The 25212-nt window shown below is 43.7% G+C and overlaps 1 protein-coding gene across 1 annotated transcript; it reads right to left on the reverse strand.

Annotated features, from left to right (window-relative positions):
* Positions 1-215: 215 nt before the first annotated feature.
* LOC139412787 (calcitonin gene-related peptide type 1 receptor-like) lies at positions 216-17430 on the reverse strand. Its single transcript, XM_071159502.1, has 14 exons — positions 17266-17430; positions 12869-12942; positions 12479-12632; positions 11939-12049; positions 11511-11623; positions 11321-11412; positions 9126-9252; positions 4136-4289; positions 3915-3975; positions 3715-3781; positions 3315-3368; positions 3072-3236; positions 2881-2922; positions 216-2740 (listed from the first exon to the last, which is right to left on the reverse strand). Exons 2-14 carry the CDS (start codon positions 12917-12919, stop codon positions 2510-2512), a joined length of 1422 nt encoding a protein of 473 aa, XP_071015603.1. The 5' UTR covers positions 12920-12942; positions 17266-17430; the 3' UTR covers positions 216-2509.
* Between the last annotated feature and the right edge of the window lie 7782 nt (positions 17431-25212).

The raw sequence follows: 25212 nt of genomic DNA on the forward strand, positions 1-25212 counted from the left end.
GTGTGTGTGTGTGTGTGTGTGTGTCTGTGTGTGAGTGTGAGTGTGAGTGTGAGTGTGAGTGTGTGTGTGTGTGTGTGTGTGTGTGTGTGTGTGTGTGTGTGTGTGTGCGTGCGTGCGTGCGTGTGCGTGTGTGTGTGTACACTGCGTACCCCACAGCCCATCAGTGTTGGTTTCACAACTCAGTACAGAATAACACAAACCAGAAGTGTCAAAGCGACGTTTGTTAATGACCTATAATTGCATTACACTTCACAAACATTCAGTACAGCATTCTCCACAATAAAAATAATAAACAGTTTGGCACCTGTACAATGTCAACACTCAGCGCAAGGAAAAACATTAGATTCATAGAAGAACAGAGAAACATGCCTGAAGCGTTCCTAAGTAAAACTCAGAATTGAGTGGAACACAAAACAGTTTGTTCTGAATTCTATATCCTGTCCCTGACTATCAAAGACCAAATGAACATTACAATGAGTTCAGACACCATCCATAATACATGTCAGACCCAGCCATCAGTTATCATGTATAATGAAAACAGAACTGCAGCTCTACAATATCAAGGTATACAATACTACAACAAAGTTCATGAAAACAGTGCTGACAAAATCCACATGACATACCACGGTTGATAGGTAACTCACGGTTGATAGGTGAGAAACATAAATACCCTATAGACTCCTCCTTGAACATGTTGTATTTCTATATTGGCATATCCATAGACATACATATTGAAATATACAGGAAACACAAACACTTTGTCCTTCTCTCTCTCCCCCCGTCTCTCTCTCGCTCCCCCCGTCTCCCTCTCTCTCTCTCTCTCTCTCTGCTCCCCCCGTCTCTCTCTCTCTCTCCACCCCACTCTCTGCCTCCCTCTCCCCCCTCTCTCCCTCCCCCCGTCTCTCTCTCTCTCTCTCTCTCTCTCCCCATCTCTCTCTCTTTCTCCCTCTCTTCACCCCACTCTCTGCCTCCCTCTCCCCCTCTCTCTCCCTCTCTCTCTCTCACGCGCTCTCTCTCCCTCCACATTAAGTATCCACGTGTGAGCAGAATTTTCTCCAGCATTTGGATATGAAGCAACTCTATGAAAAAAAATATTTAACATACTTAAACAAGACTTACATACATTCAACTATGACAGATAAAACTGAGGCAAAACCAAGGTCATTTTATGTGCCAGACATAAACTCCCACAGAGGGACTAAACCCTAGTCTAGACAGAAGGGAGAAGACCGCTGGACAGAGAAATACACTGACAGGAAATGAACATTCTAATGGGTGGTCCATCTTGTACTACTGTAACATAGTTATAAATAAGTAGCCATCAATGACCATGCAAATTCAAACCACAGACAACAACACATGATAACACATTCAATGCTAATGGCTGTAAAAGAAAACAATTGTAACTGTACACTGTATCAAAAAAATCCACTGTGACGTTTAGTTACTTGTCTTGTCATAAAGAGAGCCATAACGAGCCTGCCAATCTTAATACATAATCCAGTGCTTAAGGTCCATGTACATTAGGTTTCCTTTGTCCTTTACAGAATGGAAGTCATTATATCACCAGTAGGCCCAACAAGTTAATTGCACTGTACTCCTCTTGGGTCAGAGGTTGTTGTAGAGTCTCAGGCTCTTGGGTCAGAGGTTGTTGTAGAGTCTCAGGCTCTTGGGTCAGAGGTTGTTGTAGAGTCTCAGGCTCTTGGGTCAGAGGTTGTTGTAGAGTCTCAGGCTCTTGGGTCGGAGGTTGTTGTAGAGTCTCAGGCTCTTGGGTCAGAGGTTGTTGTAGAGCCGCAGGCTCTTGGGTCCACAGGATGAAACGGCAAGATTGATTCCTCACACTAAAACCCTTAAGGTAGTGTAGGTAGTGTCCATTCCTTACACTAAAACCCTTAAGGTAGTGTAGGTAGTGTCCATGCCTTACACTAAAACCCTTAAGGTAGTGTAGGTAGTGTCCATTCCTCACACTAAAACCCTTAAGGTAGTGTAGGTAGTGTCCATTCCTTACACTAAAACCCTTAAGGTAGTGTAGGTAGTGTCCATTCCTCACACTAAAACCCTTAAGGTAGTGTAGGTAGTGTCCATTCCTTACACTAAAACCCTTAAGGTAGTGTAGGTAGTGTCCATGCCTTACACTAAAACCCTTAATGTAGTGTAGGTAGTGTCCATTCCTTACACTAAAACCCTTAAGGTAGTGTAGGTAGTGTCCATGCCTTTACACAGGTGTCTCTAGTTAAGTGCCTATTCCGTCCTCGTGAAGTTAAAGTGGATCAGTTGAAGGTAACTGTATTGACCAGATCAAGAGGCTGAGTAGTGCTCCCTATAAACGTTCATGTACTTTTTCACCATCATCCAATTGCTGTGAAGGCTACTGCCAAGAAGTTTGAGAACATTTTCTAGAATATGGTGGGAAAAGAGTTCCAAATTGTCTGCAGCCATTTCAACTAAAAGTTTAACTGCCACTGTGTAACTGTACAGACCCAAGACCCGCGACTTCCGACCTTCAGCCTCAGGCAAACGGGTTGTCCGACCGGAGTATGGTGGGTGTCACCGTCTCGACGTCGTGGTAGCTGTTCTTGCCGTTCATGTGTTCGGTGTGCCCGTCGATGCTGTAGCAGCGATGCACCTCCGTCAGGGATGACGCCACGTATGAGGCTGAGCGGAAGACATCTGCGTGGGCAAAGTTACTGCCAAACTGGATCCTCTGCTGGTTCCAGTGCCTTCGCAAAACACCTTGGACCTGGAAGAAAGAAAGTCCCATCGGACAACAGTTTACATTGCTCCAACGTGACACCTTATCAAAGTAATTATGGTTGCATCAGCTCAGCTTTCTGACATAGAGTTAGTTCAGAATAACGTAATATCCCGCTGGAGTCTTACCTCCCCATTGAAGAAGCAGAAGATGGTGGCAACCAGGAGACCCTGAGGATAGAAAGAGGATACTTCAACACAAAGAAGATAACACTAACCAGCTTGGGACACTACTCTAACTGAACTTCTAGAGTTGACTTAGAAGTTCTAGAAGGTCTCTAGAGTTCTAGACATTTGAGAATGTTCTAGAGTTGTCCTACCTGGTAGTGCATGAGGATGTTCATAATATAGTCGTAGATCTCCAAGGCGAAGCGTCCCTGGGGTTTGTAGGGGAACAAGACAAACTGGATGCCCAGGAGAGGGACTAGGATCAGGGTGGCTCTCACAGCCTTCATGTAGAGGCTAGATTCAGCTTGATGGGTCACCTAGAATACAATGCAACTTTATTAGTCCATTTGTTACAGCAAATAGAGGAAATGATCTTCTGCTTGTTGGTGGATTACCTTCAGTTTGGTGATGAGGACACGCACAATGTTTAACAGGAAGAACAGATTCACCTGGAGAGAGAGGGGGAGGGAGGGATAGAGAAGGGGGTAGGAGGGAGGGATGGGGAGGGGGAGAAGAGACAGAGAGAGACAGAGAGACAGAGAGAGCCAGACAGAGAGAGAGAGAGAGAGAGAGAGAGGGAGAGAGATTTTGGAAATAAGCCAATGTGTCCAATGAGTCCTGCCAGAGACATGTCCATTATGTCCAAAGTAAATGTACTTAAAATCCCAGCCAGAGTATAAAGGAGACCTGAGGTTGATGACGGTTCTGTTTACAGTGATCACACAAGGGGAAGAACAGGGATGGTCATAAACGTTAGTTAATGTACTTGGAATTGTGGCTTAAAGAAGAGCTCACCAGCAGGGCAGCACAGATGGGACCATGGATAATGTAGAGGAGGGAAGTGTTGGAGCTGATCCAACAACTGTGGAGGAGAGAGGGAGATGCCAAGAGATATTTGACTCATGTGGACAACATGGCTTATCCATGAATTACTGTATGTGGCAGAGAATGGCATACGTATCAAAGACCAGAGAGAAAGATATCAAAATACTTACTTATCATTGTAGTAGTAGCTTCGTGCTATTGCATGTATCAATGCAGGTATGAGTGGAAATCCTGGGAGATTATTCAATAATTGATTTTAATGGATGACATAATGGACAAACAACTGTAATTCAACTCTAGAAACGTCCCTTAAAAAGGCAAGCGTTGTTTAATCGTGTAATAGTTAGTGAATGGTTTCATTAGTTAATAGTTTTGTCGTAACTTCACGTACCCCATCCAAGCAGGTAGTACCACATGAGGTGTTGTTTCTCGGCGAACACAGCCACGACGATGAGTGTGTGCAGGTAGATGCCCTCACACAGCATCCAGAAGTAGTTACAGCCAAACAGGTACAGGTGAATAAACATGATCACCTTACAGCTCACCTGGTGGGGGGTGGGGTAGCAGAACTAGTATCAGCTTGGAATATCCCCGGTCAGTGTCAACCAACAGTCTATGGTTGAGTAGACATTTTTGTCTACTGAACTTGGAAATGCTTTGCTCATTATTTACATCCTAAGTTAATTCTGTTCTTGTGAAACAGGTTGGGACCTTTAATATATAAACCTTATATATTAAATATATATTTACACCTTTACTGTTCAAAAGTTTGGGGTCACTTAGAAATTTCCTTGTTTTTGAAAGAAAAGCTAATTTTTTTGTCCATTAAAATAACATCAAATTGATCAGAAATACAGTGTAGACATTGTTAATGTTGTAAATGACTATTGTAGCTGGAAATGGCTGATATTTTATGGAATATCTACATAGACCTACAGAGGCACATTATCAGCAACCATCACTCCTGTGTTCCAATGGCACGTTGTGTTAGCTAATCCAAGTTTATCATTTTAAAAGGCTAATTGATCATTAGAAAACCCTTTTTCAATTACGTTTTCACAGCTGAAAACTGTTGTGCTGATTAAGGAAGCAATAAAACTGGCCTTCTTTAGACTAGTTGAGTATCTGGAGCATCAGCATTTATGGGTTCGATTACAGGCTCAAAATGGCTAGAAACAAATACCTTTTTTCTGAAACTCGTCAGTCTATTCTTGTTCTGAGAAATGAAGGCTATTCCATGTGAGAAATTGCCAAGAAACTGAAGATCTCGTACAATGCTGTGTACTAATCCCTTCACAGAACAGTGCAAACTGGCTCTAACCAGAATAGAAAGAGGAGTGGGAGGCCCCGGTGCACAACTGAGCAAGAGGACAACTACATTAGAGTATCTTGTTTGAGAAACAGACGCCTCACAAATCAACTGGCAGCTTCAATAAATAGTACCCGCAAAACACCAGTCTCAACGCCAACAGTGAAGAGATGACTCTGGGATGCTGGCCTTCTAGGCCAATGAGTAAGTGTGTCCAAACAGTATCGGCTTTTTTGGTCCTCCAATAATCAGTATCGGCGTTGAAAAATCATAATCGGTCGACCTCTAGTCCAAACCTTTGACTGTACATGTACAGTATAATTAGTGTTGCTTTGCATACTGACAGGGTTGTACTGTACTAGTCCTTGGTTGTTAGTCATCATACTGACAGGGTTGTACTAGTCCCTGGTTGTTAGTCATCATACTGACAGGGTTGTACTAGTCTCTGGTTGTTAGTCATCATACTGACAGGGTTGTACTAGTCTCTGGTTGTTAGTCATCATACTGACAGGGTTGTACTAGTCCTTGGTTGTTAGTCATCATACTGACAGGGTTGTACTAGTCCCTGGTTGTTAGTCATCATACTGACAGGGTTGTACTGTACTAGTCCCTGGTTGTTAGTCATCATACTGACAGGGTTGTACTGTACTAGTCCCTGGTTGTTAGTCATCATACTACATCATACTGACAGGGTTGTACTGTACTAGTCCCTGGTTGTTAGTCATCATACTGACAGGGTTGTACTGTACTAGTCCCTGGTTGTTAGTCATCATACTACATCATACTGACAGGGTTGTACTGTACTAGTCCCTGGTTGTTGTTTTTTTTTTTGTGAATTTTTACCCCTTTTTCTCCCCAATTTCGTGGTATCCAATTGTTGTAGTAGCTACTATCTTGTCTCATTGCTACAACTCCCGTACGGGCTCGGGAGAGACGAAGGCTGAATGTCATGCGTCCTCCGATACACAACCCAACCTACTGCTTCTTAACACAGCGCACATCCAACCCGGAAGCCAGCCGCACCAATGTGTCTGAGGCTACACCGTGCACCTGGCAACCTTGGCTAGCGCGCACTGCGCCCGGCCCGCCACAGGAGTCGCTGGTGCGCGATGAGACAAGGAGATCCCTACCGGCCAATCCCTCCCTAACGACGCTAGGCCAATTGTGCGTCGCCCCACGGACCTCCCGGTCGCGGCCGGTTACGACAGAGCCTGGGCGCGAACCCAGGGACTCTGATGGCACAGCTGGAACTGCAGTACAGCGCCCTTAACCACTGCGCCACCCGGGAGGCCCTAGTCCCTGGTTGTTAGTCATCATACTGACAGGGTTATACTAGTCCCTGGTTGTTAGTCATCATACTGACAGGGTTGTACTAGTCCCTGGTTGTTAGTCATCATACTGACAGGGTTGTACTGTACTAGTCCTTGGTTGTTAGTCATCATACTGACAGGGTTATACTAGTCCTTGGTTGTTAGTCATCATACTGACAGGGTTATACTAGTCCTTGGTTGTTAGTCATCATACTGACAGGGTTGTACTAGTCCCTGGTTGTTAGTCATCATACTGACAGGGTTGTACTAGTCTCTGGTTGTTAGTCATCATACTGACAGGGTTGTACTAGTCTCTGGTTGTTAGTCATCATACTGACAGGGTTGTACTGTACTAGTCCCTGGTTGTTAGTCATCATACTGACAGGGTTGTACTGTACTAGTCCTTGGTTGTTAGTCATCATACTGACAGGGTTGTACTAGTCCTTGGTTGTTAGTCATCATACTGACAGGGTTGTACTAGTCCCTGGTTGTTAGTCATCATACTGACAGGGTTGTACTGTACTAGTCCCTGGTTGTTAGTCATCATACTGACAGGGTTGTACTAGTCCTTGGTTGTTAGTCATCATACTGACAGGGTTGTACTAGTCCCTGGTTGTTAGTCATCATACTGACAGGGTTGTACTGTACTAGTCCCTGGTTGTTAGTCATCATACTGACAGGGTTGTACTGTACTAGTCCTTGGTTGTTAGTCATCATACTGACAGGGTTATACTAGTCCTTGGTTGTTAGTCATCATACTGACAGGGTTGTACTAGTCCCTGGTTGTTAGTCATCATACTGACAGGGTTGTACTAGTCCCTGGTTGTTAGTCATCATACTGACAGGGTTGTACTGTACTAGTCCTTGGTTGTTAGTCATCATACGGACAGGGTTGTACTAGTCCCTGGTTGTTAGTCATCATACTGACAGGGTTGTACTGTACTAGTCCTTGGTTGTTAGTCATCATACTGACAGGGTTGTACTAGTCCCTGGTTGTTAGTCATCATACGGACAGGGTTATACTAGTCCCTGGTTGTTAGTCATCATACTGACAGGGTTGTACTGTACTAGTCCCTGGTTGTTAGTCATCATACTGACAGGGTAGTACTAGTCCCTGGTTGTTAGTCATCATACTGACAGGGTTGTACTAGTCCCTGGTTGTTAGTCATCATACTGACAGGGTTGTACTAGTCCTTGGTTGTTAGTCATCATACTGACAGGGTTGTACTGTACTAGTCCCTGGTTGTTAGTCATCATACTGACAGGGTTGTACTGTACTAGTCCCTGGTTGTTAGTCATCATACTGACAGGGTTGTACTAGTCTCTGGTTGTTAGTCATCATACTGACAGGGTTGTACTGTACTAGTCCCTGGTTGTTAGTCATCATACTGACAGGGTTGTACTGTACTAGTCCCTGGTTGTTAGTCATCATACTACATCATACTGACAGGGTTGTACTGTACTAGTCCCTGGTTGTTAGTCATCATACTACATCATACTGACAGGGTTGTACTGTACTAGTCCCTAGTTGTTGTTTTTTTTTTTTGTGAATTTTTACCCCTTTTTCTCCCCAATTTCGTGGTATCCAATTGTTGTAGTAGCTACTATCTTGTCTCATTGCTACAACTCCCGTACGGGCTCGGGAGAGACGAAGGCTGAATGTCATGCGTCCTCCGATACACAACCCAACCAGCCGTACTGCTTCTTAACACAGCGCGCATCCAACCCAGAAGCCAGCCGCACCAATGTGTCTGAGGCTACACCGTGCACCTGGCAACCTTGGCTAGCGCGCACTGCGCCCGGCCCGCCACAGGAGTCGCTGGTGCGCGATGAGACAAGGAGATCCCTACCGGCCAATCCCTCCCTAACGACGCTAGGCCAATTGTGCGTCGCCCCACGGACCTCCCGGTCGCGGCCGGTTACGACAGAGCCTGGGCGCGAACCCAGGGACTCTGATGGCACAGCTGGCGCTGCAGTACAGCGCCCTTAACCACTGCGCCACCCGGGAGGCCCTAGTCCTTGGTTGTTAGTCATCATACTGACAGGGTTATACTAGTCCCTGGTTGTTAGTCATCATACTGACAGGGTTGTACTAGTCCCTGGTTGTTAGTCATCATACTGACAGGGTTGTACTGTACTAGTCCTTGGTTGTTAGTCATCATACTGACAGGGTTGTACTAGTCCCTGGGTGTTAGTCATCATACTGACAGGGTTGTACTGTACTAGTCCTTGGTTGTTAGTCATCATACTGACAGGGTTGTACTAGTCCCTGGTTGTTAGTCATCATACTGACAGGGTTGTACTAGTCCTTGGTTGTTAGTCATCATACTGACGGGTTGTACTAGTCCCTGGTTGTTAGTCATCATACTGACAGGGTTGTACTGTACTAGTCCCTGGGTGTTAGTCATCATACTGACAGGGTTGTACTAGTCCCTGGTTGTTAGTCATCATACTGACAGGGTTGTACTAGTCCCTGGTTGTTAGTCATCATACTGACAGGGTTGTACTGTACTAGTCCCTGGGTGTTAGTCATCATACTGACAGGGTTGTACTGTACTAGTCCTTGGTTGTTAGTCATCATACTGACAGGGTTGTACTAGTCCCTGGTTGTTAGTCATCATACTCACAGGGTTGCTCTGCACTAGTCCCTGGTTGTTAGTCATCATACTCACAGGGTTGCTCTGCACTAGTCCCTGGTTGTTAGTCATCATACTCACAGGGTTGCTCTGCACTAGTCCCTGGTTGTTAGTCATCATACTCACAGGGTTGCTCTGCACTAGTCCCTGGTTGTTAGCCACCGCTGTCAACCAGATGATGGTGATGACCGAGTTCAACACAAATGAAAAAAATAGGTTTTTGTGGAGCGTTATCCTCTGGCAGCTTAGACTCCTGGTAGGGAAAGAAAGAAAATATCCTTATGTTGAATGGACAACAATGGAAGATGGAACAATGTACCATCTTTATCGAGTTAAACTCCCTACAACTCCTTATAATTACATTCTCCCAACATAATTTATGATGCTTGTGTCGTTAATGCCTCCTTATGAGTAGGCCAGTATGAATGAGTTTTTCCTCCTTCTTCCATAGAAAATTATTCAATTATTCAATCTAAAGTAAGAAAAACACCATATTTCTATATACACTGCTCAAAAAAATAAAGGGAACACTAAAATAACACATCCTATATCTGAATGAATGAAATATTCTTATTAAATACTTTTTTCTTTACATAGTTGAATGTGCTGACAACAAAATCACACACAAATTATCAATGGAAATCAAATTTATCAACCCTTGGAGGTCTGGATTTGGAGTCACACTCAAAATTAAAGTGGAAAACCACACTACAGGCTGATCCAACTTTGATGTAATGTCCTTAAAACAAGTCAAAATGAGGCTCAGTAGTGTGTGTGGCCTCCACGTGCCTGTATGACCTCCCTACAACACCTGGGCATGCTCCTGATGAGGTGGCGGATGGTCTCCTGAGGGATCTCCTCCCAGACCTGGACTAAAGCATCCGCCAACTCCTGGACAGTCTGTGGTGCAACGTGGTGTTGGTGGATGGAGCGAGACATGATGTCCCAGATGTGCTCAATTGGATTCAGGTCTGGGGAACGGGCGGGCCAGTCCATAGCATCAATGCCTTCCTCTTGCAGGAACTGCTGACACACTCCAGCCACATGAGGTCTAGCATTGTCTTGCATTAGGAGGAACTCAGGGCCAACCGCACCAGCATATGGTCTCACAAGGGGTCTGAGGATCTCATCTCGGTACCTAATGGCAGTCAGGCTACCTCTAGCGAGCACATGGAGGGCTGTGCGACCCCCCAAAGAAATGCCACCCCACACCATGACTGACCCACCGCCAAACCGGTCATACTGGAGGATGTTGCAGGCAGCAGAATGTTCTCCACGGCGCCTCCAGACTCTGTCACGTCTGTCACGTGCTCAGTGTGAACCTGCTTTCATCTGTGAAGAGCACAGGGCGACAGTGGCGAATTTGCCAATCTTGGTGTTCTCTGGCAAATGCCAAACGTCCTGCACGGTGTTGGGCTGTAAGCACAACCCCCACCTGTGGACATCGGGTCCTCATACCACCCCCATGGAGTCTGTTTCTGACCGTTTGAGCAGACACATGCACATTTGTGGCCTGCTGGAGGTCATTTTGCAGGGCTCTGGCAGTGCTCCTCCTGCTCCTCCTTGCACAAAGGCGGAGGTAGCGGTCCTGCTGCTGGGTTGTTGCCCTCCTACGGCCTCCTCCACGTCTCCTGATGTACTGGCCTGTCTCCTGGTAGCACCTCCATGCTCTGGACACTACGCTGACAGACACAGCAAACCTTCTTGCCACAGCTCGCATTGATGTGTCATCCTGGATGAGCTGCACTACCTGAACCACTTGTGTGGGTTGTAGACTCCGTCTCATGCTACCACTAGAGTGAAAGCACCGCCAGCATTCAAAAGTGACCAAAACATCAGCCAGGATGCATAGGAACTGAGAAGTGGTCTGTGGTCACCACCTGCAGAACCATTCCTTTATTGGGGCTGTCTTGCTAATTGCCTATAATTTACACCTGTTGTCTTCCATTTGCACAACAGCATGTGAAATTGATTGTCAATCAGTGTTGCGTCCTAAGTGGACAGTTTGATTTCACAGAAGTGTGATTGACTTGGAGTTACATTGTGTTGTTGAAGTGTTCCCTTTATTTATTGGAGCAGTGTATTTCTGTAGAATTTAAATCAGTAGTGGGGAATGCTCTAAGTGAAGACTGTGTTCGTTTTTTATGATCATGTTTTGTCATTTAGTATTTTATTGGGTTTTGTGTTGATATGTGTGTTTATATTGTGCAGGGCTCATTTGAAAAAGACACTTGGTCTCAATATGACACCATGTTAAAATAAAGGTTAATGAAATAAAATATATAACAGGAGCATACTTATGGGCTAACAGAGTAACTTACTTGAAATGGAAAAATATTCCCAATGAGAAGAACAATGACGTCAGCGACAGTCCATGTCCAATCAGAACCAGGTAGTAGAGATTCATCGCTGTCTGAGAAAGAATACACCATGTCAACCTAACATGCATTACAATATAATATCCACAACATAACTACATTAAAAAGCTTATCAAAAGGTCACTTGTCTTACCACTCTTCCTGCACTGGTGTATGCCGTACATTTGGTGTAGTTTGTCCATGTCCTGTTGCTCTCCGGGTGTAGAAACCAATTACCCGTTTCACTGCACACTTTGGATGCCATTTCTGGTGATTAGAAACAGAAGGTGAGTGATGTAGTGCATCAACCAACGTGAGTCAACAGAAGAGTGGACAGGTGTGACACTTGCTCATCTCAGCAATCAACACAGCATTAATTCAAAAAGATGATATCCATTCATGGGAATAACTTTCATCCCTTTATCCATACTAAAATGAACGTTGAAAACAGCAAAGGACATTTCTCTAAAAGCCTAACAGAGAATAGCCAGGCTGACTCGTACATTACCTTATACAGTCATACAATAATCTCTGTTCAATGTCGTTGGGTTGGAGAGACCAGCCAGATTGCAAAATACAGACCTGCTGTGTCAAAGTCTTGGAAGTAGTCTGGACAGTGTTGGTTTGTAGTGAAGCCTGCCTCTGTGTCCTCCCAGCACAGCCAGCCATCCCACGTCCTGTTACAAACTGGCCCTGAGTGAAGGGACACAACAACACAGGCAGTTTAAAGGGATACTTTGGGATTTTGGCAATGAGAATGCTAGCAGATACCCATAGTCATCGTGCTAACGCTAGTTAGCATTGGTTCGCGAAACGACCTCTAACTTCCTTCATACTGCACACATAATAATGGTATCCACAAGTTCATCTGACTCTAGGGAAATAGATTTAGCCAAAATCCAGAAGTATCCCTTTAAGCAAACTCTAGGAGGTCAGTTCCTTAGAAGGTGCTATTCACTGGGGTTAGGACCATTTCAGTTAAGACTGAGGATTGTTTCAAATTGAAATTGAATATGCTAAGAGTAAATTGAAAATCTCTACCATGCAAATCATGAGATTGAAATTGAACAAATGAGCTACCCCATTACAACCTGTACCACATCACCCTTAAGGGACCCTTACCTATTTTGTTGTGTTTGTCGTTTTTCATGATCTTCTGATAGCACTCAAACTGAGCAGTGACTATGGTGTTCCTGGTGACACCGATGTCGTGGTAGACGTTCTGGGTATGGTGCTGCTGGGAGTCATTCCCCTCAGGGCTCGCCAACACACACAGCTGTGAAAAAAATGGCTAACACTCAGAGGAAACGATACACTCACGGACAGAGTATTTTAGAATATCAAACCAAATCAAGAGAGTGAAAGTGTGGATTTGAGTTAAATATGAGTTATGATCATGTTTTAACGACTTTCAAGAACAACCATATTCACTCCGCATGCCACAGTGAGTTTATAAAAGGCATATCGAGGACAAAGGGCAAATGACTTCACAACTTGGGTTGAGTATATTACCTCAGTGACAGAACACAGCAACAGAAGTGAGAATATGCCGTTAGCATCCATCCTGGCTCTGCTGTCAACGGGTCCTGGAGGAGAGATAGAGACAGGTCAGCAGGTCTGTGAACAGTGGAAGGGGTTTTACTGAGAGGAAAATTTCACTCCCAGCCAAGCGAACTGCTATCTACGGCTCAGAGCCAAGACTGCTTGCAATAATCCCCCTATCGGTCTCAGAGAGAAACAGGGAGAAGAGGGAGAGAGATCACAGTCATAATCATACACTAAAACAAGTTTTTTTCAAGAAGACCTTTATAGATGGATCTAGATGAACCATTCATATGATTGAATGCTATGTCACTCATATGATAAATTAATTACATTATTATCAATGACATTGTCACTTATATGACTGTTATGTCCAGGGGCGCAACTTTCACTGTGGACAAGGGGGACATGCCCCCCCCACACATTCTGAAATTGTATTTTTGTCCCCCAGTTTTACCATTGGAATGTGATACAAAACGAGGCAACGGTCTGCTTTAGGCCCATGCGTAAAACAAATATTAATGTCCCCCCCTCACACACTTCTAAAACCAAAGTTGCGCCCCTGCTTATGTCACCACTGACATAGCCAACTACCTTATCACATCCATGTCAGTAAACAAGATGTCTGAGTCTATTTCCAAATACACTTGTTTTGGTTTGAAAGCATTAAAGAGACACGTGTTGATGTGATGAAGCCATCAATCACACAGAACTGAACCCAGAACCGGCCCCTTTGATCCTTTCCTCAATAATAAATCACACATGGAGGTGCAGCCCAATAGCATCTGTGAAGGGAACAGCAGCAACTGACAAACATACTACCCGTAAACCTAAGATAGCGTACATAGCGAGTAGTGGGTAATATAAATACATTCAGGTCCAGTACTATTCGGACATTGACCAAGTTATTATTATTTTAACTGTCAACCAAAGTTTAAATCAATTCATGAATATAACCTGAAAGGGCAGATTTTCAGCTTTAATTTGAGGGTATTTACCTCCAAATCGGGTGAATGGTGTAGGAATTACAGCACTTTTATATGTGACCCCATTTTAAGGGACCAAAAGTCATTGGAAATTGGCTGCTCAGCTGTTCCATGGCTAGCTGTGTGTTATTCCCTCATTAGTTCATTTATAAGTAATCAGATGAAAGATCTAGAGTTGATTTCAAGTGTGGCATTTGCATTTGGACTCTGTTGCTGTTAACCCTCAACATGAAGTCTGTCACTGCCAGTGAAGCAAGCCATCATGAGGTTGACATTTCAAAACAAACCCATCAGAGAGAGAGCAAAAACATGAGGTGTGGCCAAATCAACGATTTGGTACATTCTGAAAAAGAAAGAACACACTGGTGAGCTCAGGAACACCAAAAGGCCCGGAAGACCACGGAAAACAACTGTGATGGATGACAGAATCATTATTTCCCTGGTGAAAAGAAACCCCTTCACAACAGTTGTCCAGATCAAGAACACTCCACAGGAGGTAGGTGTATCTGTGTCAAAGTCAACAATCAAGAGAAAACTTCACCAGAGTAAATACAGACGGTTTAGCACCAGATGTAAACCACTGGTAAGCCTCAAAAACAGGAAGACCAGATTAGAGTTTGCCAGATAACATCTAAGAAAACCTGTACAGTTCTGGAACAACATCCTATGGACAGATGAGACAAATATCAACTTGTACCAGACGGATGGAAAGAGAAGAGTATGCAGAAGGAAAGGAACTGCTCATGATCCGAAGCATACCACCTCATCTGTGAATCATGGTGGAGGGGGTGTTATGGCCATATATGGCTGCCAATGGAATTGGTTCCCTTGTATTCAGATTCAGCCAAATGCTTCAAAACTCATTGGACGTCGCTTCACAGTGCAGATGGACAATGACCCGAAGCATACTGTGAAAGCAACCCAATGCTTTTTTAAGGCAAAGAAGTGGAATGTTCTGCAATGGCCAAGTCAATCACCTGACCTGAATCCAATTGCGCATGCACTTCCCTTGCAGAAGGCAAAACTGAAGGCAAAATGCCCCAAGAACAAGCAGGAACTGAAGACAGCTGCAGTAAAGGCCTGACGGAGCATCACCAGAGAAGAAACTCAGCATCTGGTGATGTCTATGGGTTACACACTTCAGGCAGTTATTGACTGCAAAATATTTTTTTAAACTCACAATTTAATTTAGGATTATGTTAGTTTGTCCAATGATTTTGAGCCCCTAAAATCGTTCACCCGATTTGGAGGTAAATACCCTCAAATGAAAGCTGAAAGTTTGCACTTTCAGCTCACATTCATTATTTAATTTCAATTTAATTTATTTTCAACTCCAATATGCTGTGTTTCCTTCCAAATCCATTGTGGTAGCGTTCGGAGCCAAAATGATAATAACTTGGTCAATGTCCAAATATTTATATAAATCCACAGGGATCTGGGCTACTCAGACTCCCACCTCTGGATATTAATGCATTAGCTATCTTTTTCTAAAACAAAAACAGAGCTAGCGACGGTCGTTCCCCAAACATGCAGCGTCAGGTTTAAACCATCAGCTTGGCAATAAGACAAAAGCACTTCTCTTCTCTGAAGCCAAGCAGAATAACAGCAGGCCCAACCATGATAACCTTGTGCCCTTCCTGAAGCACCAGGGAGGAACAGCAGGGAGGGGCCTGAGAGACATGTCAGGGTTTCCTCTCCAAGCTTTCCTGGGTCATAACATGAAGGGTTGAGTCGGCCAACACCCCAAAGGTTCTACAGTACCAAATTAATGGAATTCATGAGGGGGTGAGGAGAGAGAGAGCTTGGCAGAACCAAGGAAACATGGAGGTATTTACCCCCCTCCCCCCTACCATCCTCTCTCTCTCCTTCTCCTCTCCCTGTCTCTCTCTATCCCTCTCTCTCTTTCTTCCCCCTCTCCTTCTCACTTTCCTGCAGTAGCCCCATCCCAGCCCTCCTAAATCAGGAAGCACTTGTCAACCCTCTGACAGTTTGTTTAACTTATGTCCTTCTCCAACAGACCCCTGGAAATGTACCCAAACCTTTCCACTGTCCAAAGCCCTGGTCACCACACAGTGCTTTCTCTCTTAAAGGGGCACTTCAGGGGCACCAAGCCCATTCCACTGTGTAGCTCAGACACCTGAAGATGAAAGTGTTGTTGCACTCGTTTTGTTACAGCATGCCCTGCAACCAGTGCTTGACTTGGACTGAAATAGGTGCCTGTACTGTTGATATTTAGATGCAGGAGCTCCACAACACTGTTGAGGTAATATTCTATATGAAGAACAGGAGCTCAAGCAGTAGAAACGTTGAGGTGCCGGTACTCAGCTCCGGCGAGCTCCTGCCCAAGTCAAGCACCGCCTGCATCTGTATAGTATTGAAATAAGATAAACCTTTTGTCAGTGTGTGTGTGTGTACTCTCACATCTCATCTCTTTGGAATGGAATCTTTTCACATCAATGAATTGCAGCAAAACCAATCACCAATGTGTGTACATTTTACATGGTGCTGCTTCTGAAGTCAGAACCAAAGCCTTCTATCAATCTGTTTAGACTGACCATGGTGCTTTTGTAACCACGTAACCATGGCAATGAGACGTTTGCCAGCAGACATCTGCAGTCCAGACTATTTCGTAACAGGCAGTGTGCGCCATTCAGAAAGCATCAAGAAGTGGCTTCCAGACATACTCCAAACTGTCTGAATCTCCCTGACAACAGCTAGTGAAGGTTCTATTACCCTGAGAAGGACCAATGTCATCATATAACTCAGTGAAGCTGCGCAACCAGCCAATATGTGGCATTGTAATGCTCAAAAGAAAGAACATTAAAATAACAAGATGACAAGTTGGTAGAAAAGCGATGAAACTTCTATAGTATCACCTTGTGTGTGAAGGATATAGCCGTTGATATGTGTTATTTCCTTTGTTCATATTGTCTCCCTGCCTGTCGTGAAGTTTTCTTTCTAGAAGTGCATATATTCCTGCCGTGCTGCATCAGACCATGGCCAGCCCTATCTATCTAAACCATATTATCCCTTAGCATTTCATCATTTTCAAACTCCCTCTTACATAAAAATGCAGATAACAACAACAACAAAAACAACAACAGCAACAGGGTAGGAGTGGACGTAAACCGTGATGTTTAAACAACTGTTCTTCAGAGGAACTCTGCATGGTTGATCAAGCTTTATTAGCTCTTGACCCAATCTTAACAATCAACAATATACTATCACTTTATTATCATTAGGCCTATTTGTGTAGACCGTTTTATTCTGATCCACCTTGATAGCCTACCCAAACCCAATCAGAACCAATTCCAGAAAGAGACCAGAAATGATTCCAATCTGTCATTCTGCTGGACTGGAATTCATTAAAATGTGTCTTACCTTACTGAGAAATGTCGCCTTCAAATGAAAAGAAAATAGCTAATTCTGCTTTTCCCGACCCTTTTTCCAGAGCCCTAATAGTCCGGTTGTCCGTCCACTAATGGTTCAATCCAGTGTGCTCTACGGTAAAAGCGAGGAGAGGAGCTCGAGCTTCAAATTGAAATTGATCCACTACGGTGGCATCCTGTGACATCATCACAAACCGCCTCTTCCTTCCGAGGGTCTCATCCCCTTTTGGACTGCTGATGTCAGAATGCCCTCAGTCTGGCTCTGATTTAGACTATTTTACATCTCTATATTCTTTGGGAGTGTCACATTTCGACTACAATTGAATTAGGCTGACCGACATTTTCCAAATTTGATAGGCCTATACACATTTTTTAAATGATCAAATAAGCTAAAAACGTCCTAAATATATATAGTTTAATGTAACCTAAAACATATACTTTACTTACTTGATCCATCTACCCATTTCTTTGACCAAAAATAAGCGCACACTTTTTTCTCCTTGCTTAAAGTCCAATACTGCCTCTCTGTGGGGTAAACATGGAACGGCAAGGGACACAAACACGCACATACTGTACAGACACTCTTAACACACACATTATTTTGTTGTTGTATTGTTTGAATGTTATTTTATTTTGTATTTATATATCGTTGTATTTAACATTTGTGTGACTGTTTTTTAAATGTATTGCATGTTTTACCCCTGGAGGAGTAGCTGCTGCTTCTGCAAAAGTTCATGGGCATCCAAATAAACAAGTTGAGCCACATTAGTTGACTTCCATGTTTCTCTCTGAACGTTCAATAATGTTTCATCCTCCTGAACAAACCCCAGGTTTAAAATCTTAATTATAAACTGGGTTGTTTGAGCCCTGAATGCTGATTTTTTATTTTACCTTCATTACCTTGCATACCTGCAAGTCAGCTAAGAACAAATTCAACTTTTCAATGACAGCCTAGGAACAGTGGGTTAACTGCCTTGTTCAGGGGTAGAACAACAGATTTGTACCTTGTCAGCTAGGTGATTTGAACTTGCAACCTTTCGGTTACTAGTTCAATGCACTAACCACTAGGCTATGCTACTGCCCCTGATTGGCTGACAGCCGTGGTATATCCGACCGTATAACACGAGTATGACAAAACATTTATTTTTACTGCTCTAATTACATTGGTAACTAGTTTCTAATAGCAATTAAGGCACCTCAGGGGTTTGTGGTAGGTTGGCCGTGGTATGTTAGCCAACCTCCGTGCCTTAGTGCTGAATTATAATGCAGTTATAGATGGTATCCATAAGAGACGGGATCTTTGTTAGATACAAATATTGGAACTGGCAAGGAAAAAAGACAACTTGAAATCACTGAAAGCTGATGTGAATATTTGTTTGTACAGTATACTTGCTTTCAATTGGCACTACTTCAAGTAGCCTAATCAATTCCACTCACTGAACCATCTGCAGCCTACACAGAATTTGAATGACCATGACACTGAATCAAAATCCACTGCAGAAAGGTAACCTATTTCAGGGTCTGCCAGTCATTGTAGAGAGTCATTTCCTGAACCCAGACACAGCTTTGATACATTTTGACCCATTTCATTCTCGGGATGAAAATGTACAAATTAACAAGTGGCATTACATGTCACTCCAAGGGGTCTTTGAGTCTAAAATCCTTAACTTGTGTGAAGCCTACTTAAGCAAAGGGATTGTAATGCAAAAGGAACTGAGAAATGATTAGTGAAGCTCTGATGGTGTTTCTGATGTTTCTAAGGATAAGAGACAAACTCATTAGCTCTCTTATGGGATAACTCAGATTAAAGCATAACATGAACGTTTCATATTTATTTTAATGACATTGCTCACTGGGTTTGACACAATAGCTATTTCAAAACCCTTAAATTATCCTTATAAAGGGCGCTCAGCCATTGCTAAGCATCTATAAAATCTCTTAGAACACAACCACTGGTCATTAAATCAGCCATAAAAAAATGTCTTGTTTTCAGCTGTTGCTCCATGACATTAAAACACCCAATTATTCTGCTGCATGAAGTACTTCTTTGATTCACTTCATTCATCCATGTAATTAGGGCAAATCTCCGCTCACACGCGTGTTCTCTGTACCAACTTCATTGCTAACATATCAACAGGGCCATGTTCTAGAAAAACAACGCAGTGATAAAGGCTGGAGAAGTGGTGAGATGTTTTCATACACTGTTATTATTGGATGTAAGGTTAAATGTGGAGGTGCTGAGAGACCCTTTACGAAGCCATACAGGGAAGGTAGGTCTCTCGTGACAGATTGTTATGTTAACATAAAAGGAGTAGCTGGCCAGTGCACAGGAGATTTGGTTCTTGGTTCTGAGATTAGGCCTTCCAGGACTTCAGGAGTAAAGAGCATTTGAGTGATACTTCCCTGGAATGTTGAGAATACATTCTGGAAGCCATGAAACCTGTCAATCAACATGGTCAAGAAGAGTAGAGTGCATTTAAACTAGGCTGTCCAACCAGCATACAGCCTGAGGGCAAAACAATCAAAACCAGAATCCAGAAGTGTCAGGTGTCAGGGAGTAACACAAAACAAAGCTCTTCTTGTATTTTGATATGGTTTTAAACTTTTATCGACTCACAGATTGGAACCGTTACTTCTGAAACTCTAACCCCACATCCTCAGTCAATCTCCTGGGAGCTAAAGGTACCTTCTATATTTTTTATTAAACTAGGCAAGTCAGTTAAGAACAAATTCTTATTTACAATGACAACCTACCCCAGGCAACTCATGGTCAATTGTGTGCCGCCCTATGGGACACCCAATTATGGCCAGATGTGATACAGCCTGGATACAAACCAGGGACTGTAGTGACACCTCTTCCACTGCGATGTAGTACCTTAGACCGCTGCACCACTCGGGAGCTATACCAAGTCTGGCAACCATGAAGCATCATTTTGACAAGCAGTGCACGACATCTGGGCCCTGGTTAAACATAAGCTGGCTGAGACATCTGCCTGCCAGGGACATAAGCCACAGAGTGTGGCACATGCCACCCCCATCCACTGACTCAAGCTGAAGGAAAATGAGCATGTTATTTATTCATGGTAGAGTAGATGCACTGACAGTTGGCACAGTCAGACAGACAAGTGAATCACTTCCTCACTAGAAGTGTCTCCTATACGTGACAAATCATTGCTGTGTCGCCTCAGGACAGTGTTCTCAGAAGCACTGGTGCTTCAACTGTACCTGCCACCTAGACTGTTATTAGAATCCTGTCTACGGAAGGATTGAGGGAGGAAGAGAAGGGAAAAGACTATTAGAATCCTGTCTACGGAGGGATTGAGGGAGGAAGAGAAGGGAAAAGACTATTAGACTGTTATTAGAATCCTGTCTACGGAGGGATTGAGGGAGGAAGAGAAGGGAAGACTATTAGACTGTTATTAGAATCCTGTCTATGGAGGGATTGGGGAGGAAGAGAAGGGAAGACTATTAGACTGTTATTAGAATCCTGTCTACGGAGGGATTGAGGGAGGAAGAGAAGGGAAGACTATTAGAATCCTGTCTACAGAGGGATTGAGGGAGGAAGAGAAGGGAAAAGACTATTAGACTGTTATTAGAATCCTGTCTACGGAGGGATTGAGGGAGGAAGAGAAGGGAAGACTATTAGACTGTTATTAGAATCCTGTCTACGGAGGGATTGAGGGAGGAAGAGAAGGGAAAAGACTATTAGACTGTTATTAGAATCCTGTCTACGGAGGGATTGAGGGAGGAAGAGAAGAGAAGACTATTAGACTGTTATCCTGTCTATGGAGGGATTGAGGGAGGAAGAGAAGGGAAAAGACTATTAGACTGTTATTAGAATCCTGTCTATGGAGGGATTGAGGGAGGAAGAGAAGGGAAAAGACTATTAGACTGTTATTAGAATCCTGTCTATGGAGGGATTGAGGGAGGAAGAGAAGGGGAAAAGACTATTAGACTGTTATTAGTATCCTGTCTACGGAGGGATTGAGGGAGGAAGAGAAGGGAAAAGACTATTAGAATCCTGTCTACGGAGGGATTGAGGGAGGAAGAGAAGGGAAAAGACTATTAGACTGTTATTAGAATCCTGTCTACGGAGGGATTGAGGGAGGAAGAGAAGGGAAGACTATTAGACTGTTATTAGAATCCTGTCTACGGAGGGATTGAGGGAGGAAGAGAAGGGAAAAGACTATTAGACTGTTATTAGAATCCTGTCTACGGAGGGATTGAGGGAGGAAGAGAAGAGAAGACTATTAGACTGTTATCCTGTCTATGGAGGGATTGAGGGAGGAAGAGAAGGGAAAAGACTATTAGACTGTTATTAGAATCCTGTCTATGGAGGGATTGAGGGAGGAAGAGAAGGGAAAAGACTATTAGACTGTTATTAGAATCCTGTCTATGGAGGGATTGAGGGAGGAAGAGAAGGGGAAAATACTATTAGACTGTTATTAGAATCCTGTCTACGGAGGGATTGAGGGAGGAAGAGAAGGGAAAAGACTATTAGACTGTTATTAGAATCCTGTCTACGGAGGGATTGAGGGAGGAAGAGAAGGGAAGACTATTAGACTGTTATTAGAATCCTGTCTATGGAGGGATTGGGGAGGAAGAGAAGGGAAGACTATTAGACTGTTATTAGAATCCTGTCTACGGAGGGATTGAGGGAGGAAGAGAAGGGAAGACTATTAGAATCCTGTCTACAGAGGGATTGAGGGAGGAAGAGAAGGGAAAAGACTATTAGACTGTTATTAGAATCCTGTCTACGGAGGGATTGAGGGAGGAAGAGAAGGGAAGACTATTAGACTGTTATTAGAATCCTGTCTACGGAGGGATTGAGGGAGGAAGAGAAGGGAAAAGACTATTAGACTGTTATTAGAATCCTGTCTACGGAGGGATTGAGGGAGGAAGAGAAGAGAAGACTATTAGACTGTTATCCTGTCTATGGAGGGATTGAGGGAGGAAGAGAAGGGAAAAGACTATTAGACTGTTATTAGAATCCTGTCTATGGAGGGATTGAGGGAGGAAGAGAAGGGAAAAGACTATTAGACTGTTATTAGAATCCTGTCTACGGAGGGATTGAGGGAGGAAGAGAAGGGAAAAGACTATTAGACTGTTATTAGAATCCTGTCTATGGAGGGATTGAGGGAGGAAGAGAAGGGGAAAAGACTATTAGACTGTTATTAGAATCCTGTCTACGGAGGGATTGAGGGAGGAAGAGAAGGGAAAAGACTATTAGAATCCTGTCTACGGAGGGATTGAGGGAGGAAGAGAAGGGAAAAGACTATTAGACTGTTATTAGAATCCTGTCTATGGAGGGATTGAGGGAGGAAGAGAAGGGAAAAGACTATTAGACTGTTATTAGAATCCTGTCTACGGAGGGATTGAGGGAGGAAGAGAAGGGAAGACTATTAGAATCCTGTCTACGGAGGGATTGAGGGAGGAAGAGAAGGGAAAAGACTATTAGACTGTTATTAGAATCCTGTCTACGGAGGGATTGAGGGAGGAAGAGAAGGGAAGACTATTAGACTGTTATCCTGTCTATGGAGGGATTGAGGGAGGAAGAGAAGGGAAAAGACTATTAGACTGTTATCCTGTCTATTGAGGGATTGAGGGAGGAAGAGAAGGGAAAAGACTATTAGACTGTTATCCTGTCTATGGATAACCACCTAAAAGAAAGCCATTCCCAAACCTTGCGTAACAAAGCCATCACCTACAGAGAGATGAACCTGGAGAAGAGTCCCCTAGGCAAGCTGGTCCTGGGGCTCTGTTCACAAACACAAACAGACCCCACAGAGCCCCAGGACAGCAACACAATTAGACCCAACCAAATCATGAGAAAACAAGAAGATAATTACTTGACACATTGGAAAGAATTCATAAAAAAACAGAGCAAACTAGAATGCTATTTGGCCCTAAACAGAGAGTACACAGTGGCAGAATACCTGACCAATGTGACTGACCCAAAATGAAGGAAAGATTTGACTATGTACAGACTCAGTGAGCATAGCCTTACTATTAAGAAAGGCCGCCGTGGCAGACCTGGCTCTCAAGAGAAGACAGGATATGTGCACACTGCCCACAAAATGAGGTGGAAACTGAGCTGCACTTCCAAACCTCCTGCCCAATGTATGACCATATTAGAGACACATATTTCCCTCAGATTACACAGATCCACAAAGAACTTGAAGTCAAACCCAATTTTGATAAACTCCGATATCTACTGGGTGAAATACCACATTGTGCCATCACAGCAGCAACATTTGTGATCTGTTGCCACAAGAAAAAGGCAACCAGTGAAGAACAAACACCATAGTAAATAAACTCAGCAAAAAAATAAATGTCCCTTTTTCAGGAACCTGTCTTTCAAAGATAATTCGTAAAAATACAAATAACTTTACAGATCTTCATTGTAAAGGGTTTAAACACTGTTTCCCATGCTTGTTCAATGAACCATAAACAATTAATGAACATGCACCTGTGGAACGGTCGTTAAGACACTAACAGCTTACAGACGGTAGGCAATTAAGGTCACAGTTATAAAAACTTAGGACAGTAAAGAGGCCTTTCTACTGACTCTGAAAAACACTGCAAGGAGTTTTTCTTCTGCAAGAGGCATGAGGACTGCAGATGTGGCCAGGGCAATAAATTGCAATGTTAGTACTGTGAGGGCAATAAATTGCAATGTCCGTACTGTGAGATGCCTAAGACAGCACTACAGGGAGAGAGGACAGCTCAGGTCAGCTTATCGTCCTCGCAGTGGCAGACCACATGTAACAACAACTGCACAGGATCGGTACATCCAAACATCACACCTGCAGGACAGGTACAGGATGACAACAACAACAACTGTCTGAGTTACACCAGGAACGCACAATCCCTCCATCAGTGCTCAGACTTTCCGCAATAGGCTGAGATTGGCTGGACTGGGGGCTTGTAGGCCTATTGTAAGGCAGGTCCTCACCAGACATCACCGACAACAACGTCGCCTATGGGCACAAACCCACCATCGCTGGACCAGACAGGACTGGCAAAAAGTGCTCTTCACTGACGAGTCGCGGTTTTGTCTCACCAGGGGTGATGGTCGGATTTATTGTCGATGGAATGAGCGTTACACCGAGTCCTGTACTTTGGAGCGGGATCGATTTGGAGGTGGAGGGTCCATCATGGTCTGGGACAGTGTGTCACAGCATCATCGGACTGAGCTTGTTGTCATTGCAGGCAATCTCAATGCTGTGCGTTACAGGGAAGACATCATTCTCCCTCATGCTCATCCTGACATGACCCTCCAGCATGACAATGCTGCGATACTGCTTGTTCTGTGCGTGATTTCCTGCAAGACAGGAATGTCAGTGTTCTGCCATGGCCAGCTAAAAGCCCGGATCTCAATCCCATTGAGCACGTCCGGGACCTGTTGGATCGGAGGGTGAGGGCTAGGGCCATTCCCACCAAAAATGTCTGGGAACTTGCAGGTGCCTTGGTGGAAGAGTGGGGTAACATCTCACAGCAAGAACTGGCAAATCTGGTGCAGTCCGTGAGGAGGAGATGCATTGCAGTACTTAATGCAGCTGGTGGCCACACCAGATACTGACTGTTACGTTTGATTTCAAATCCCCCCCTCTTTGTGCAGGGACACATTATTCAATTTCTGTTAGTCACATGTCTGTAGAACTTGTTCAGTTTATGTCTCAGTTGTTGAATCTTGTTATGTTCATACAAATATTTACACACATTAAGTTTGCTGAAAATAAACTCAGTTGACAGTGAGTGTTTATTATCTACTTCACTTGCTTTGGCAATGTTAACATATGTTTCCCATGCCAATACAGCCATTGAATTAAAATTGAGAGAGAGAGAGAGAGAGACATATTTGCCTAATTGGTATGATTATAAAACAGCTAAGGGCAAAAATCAATCAGTCAATATAAAACATGAAATGCAAATAAAT

This window comes from Oncorhynchus clarkii, chromosome 7 (assembly GCF_045791955.1).
Source record: "Oncorhynchus clarkii lewisi isolate Uvic-CL-2024 chromosome 7, UVic_Ocla_1.0, whole genome shotgun sequence".
NCBI lineage: Eukaryota > Metazoa > Chordata > Actinopteri > Salmoniformes > Salmonidae > Oncorhynchus > Oncorhynchus clarkii.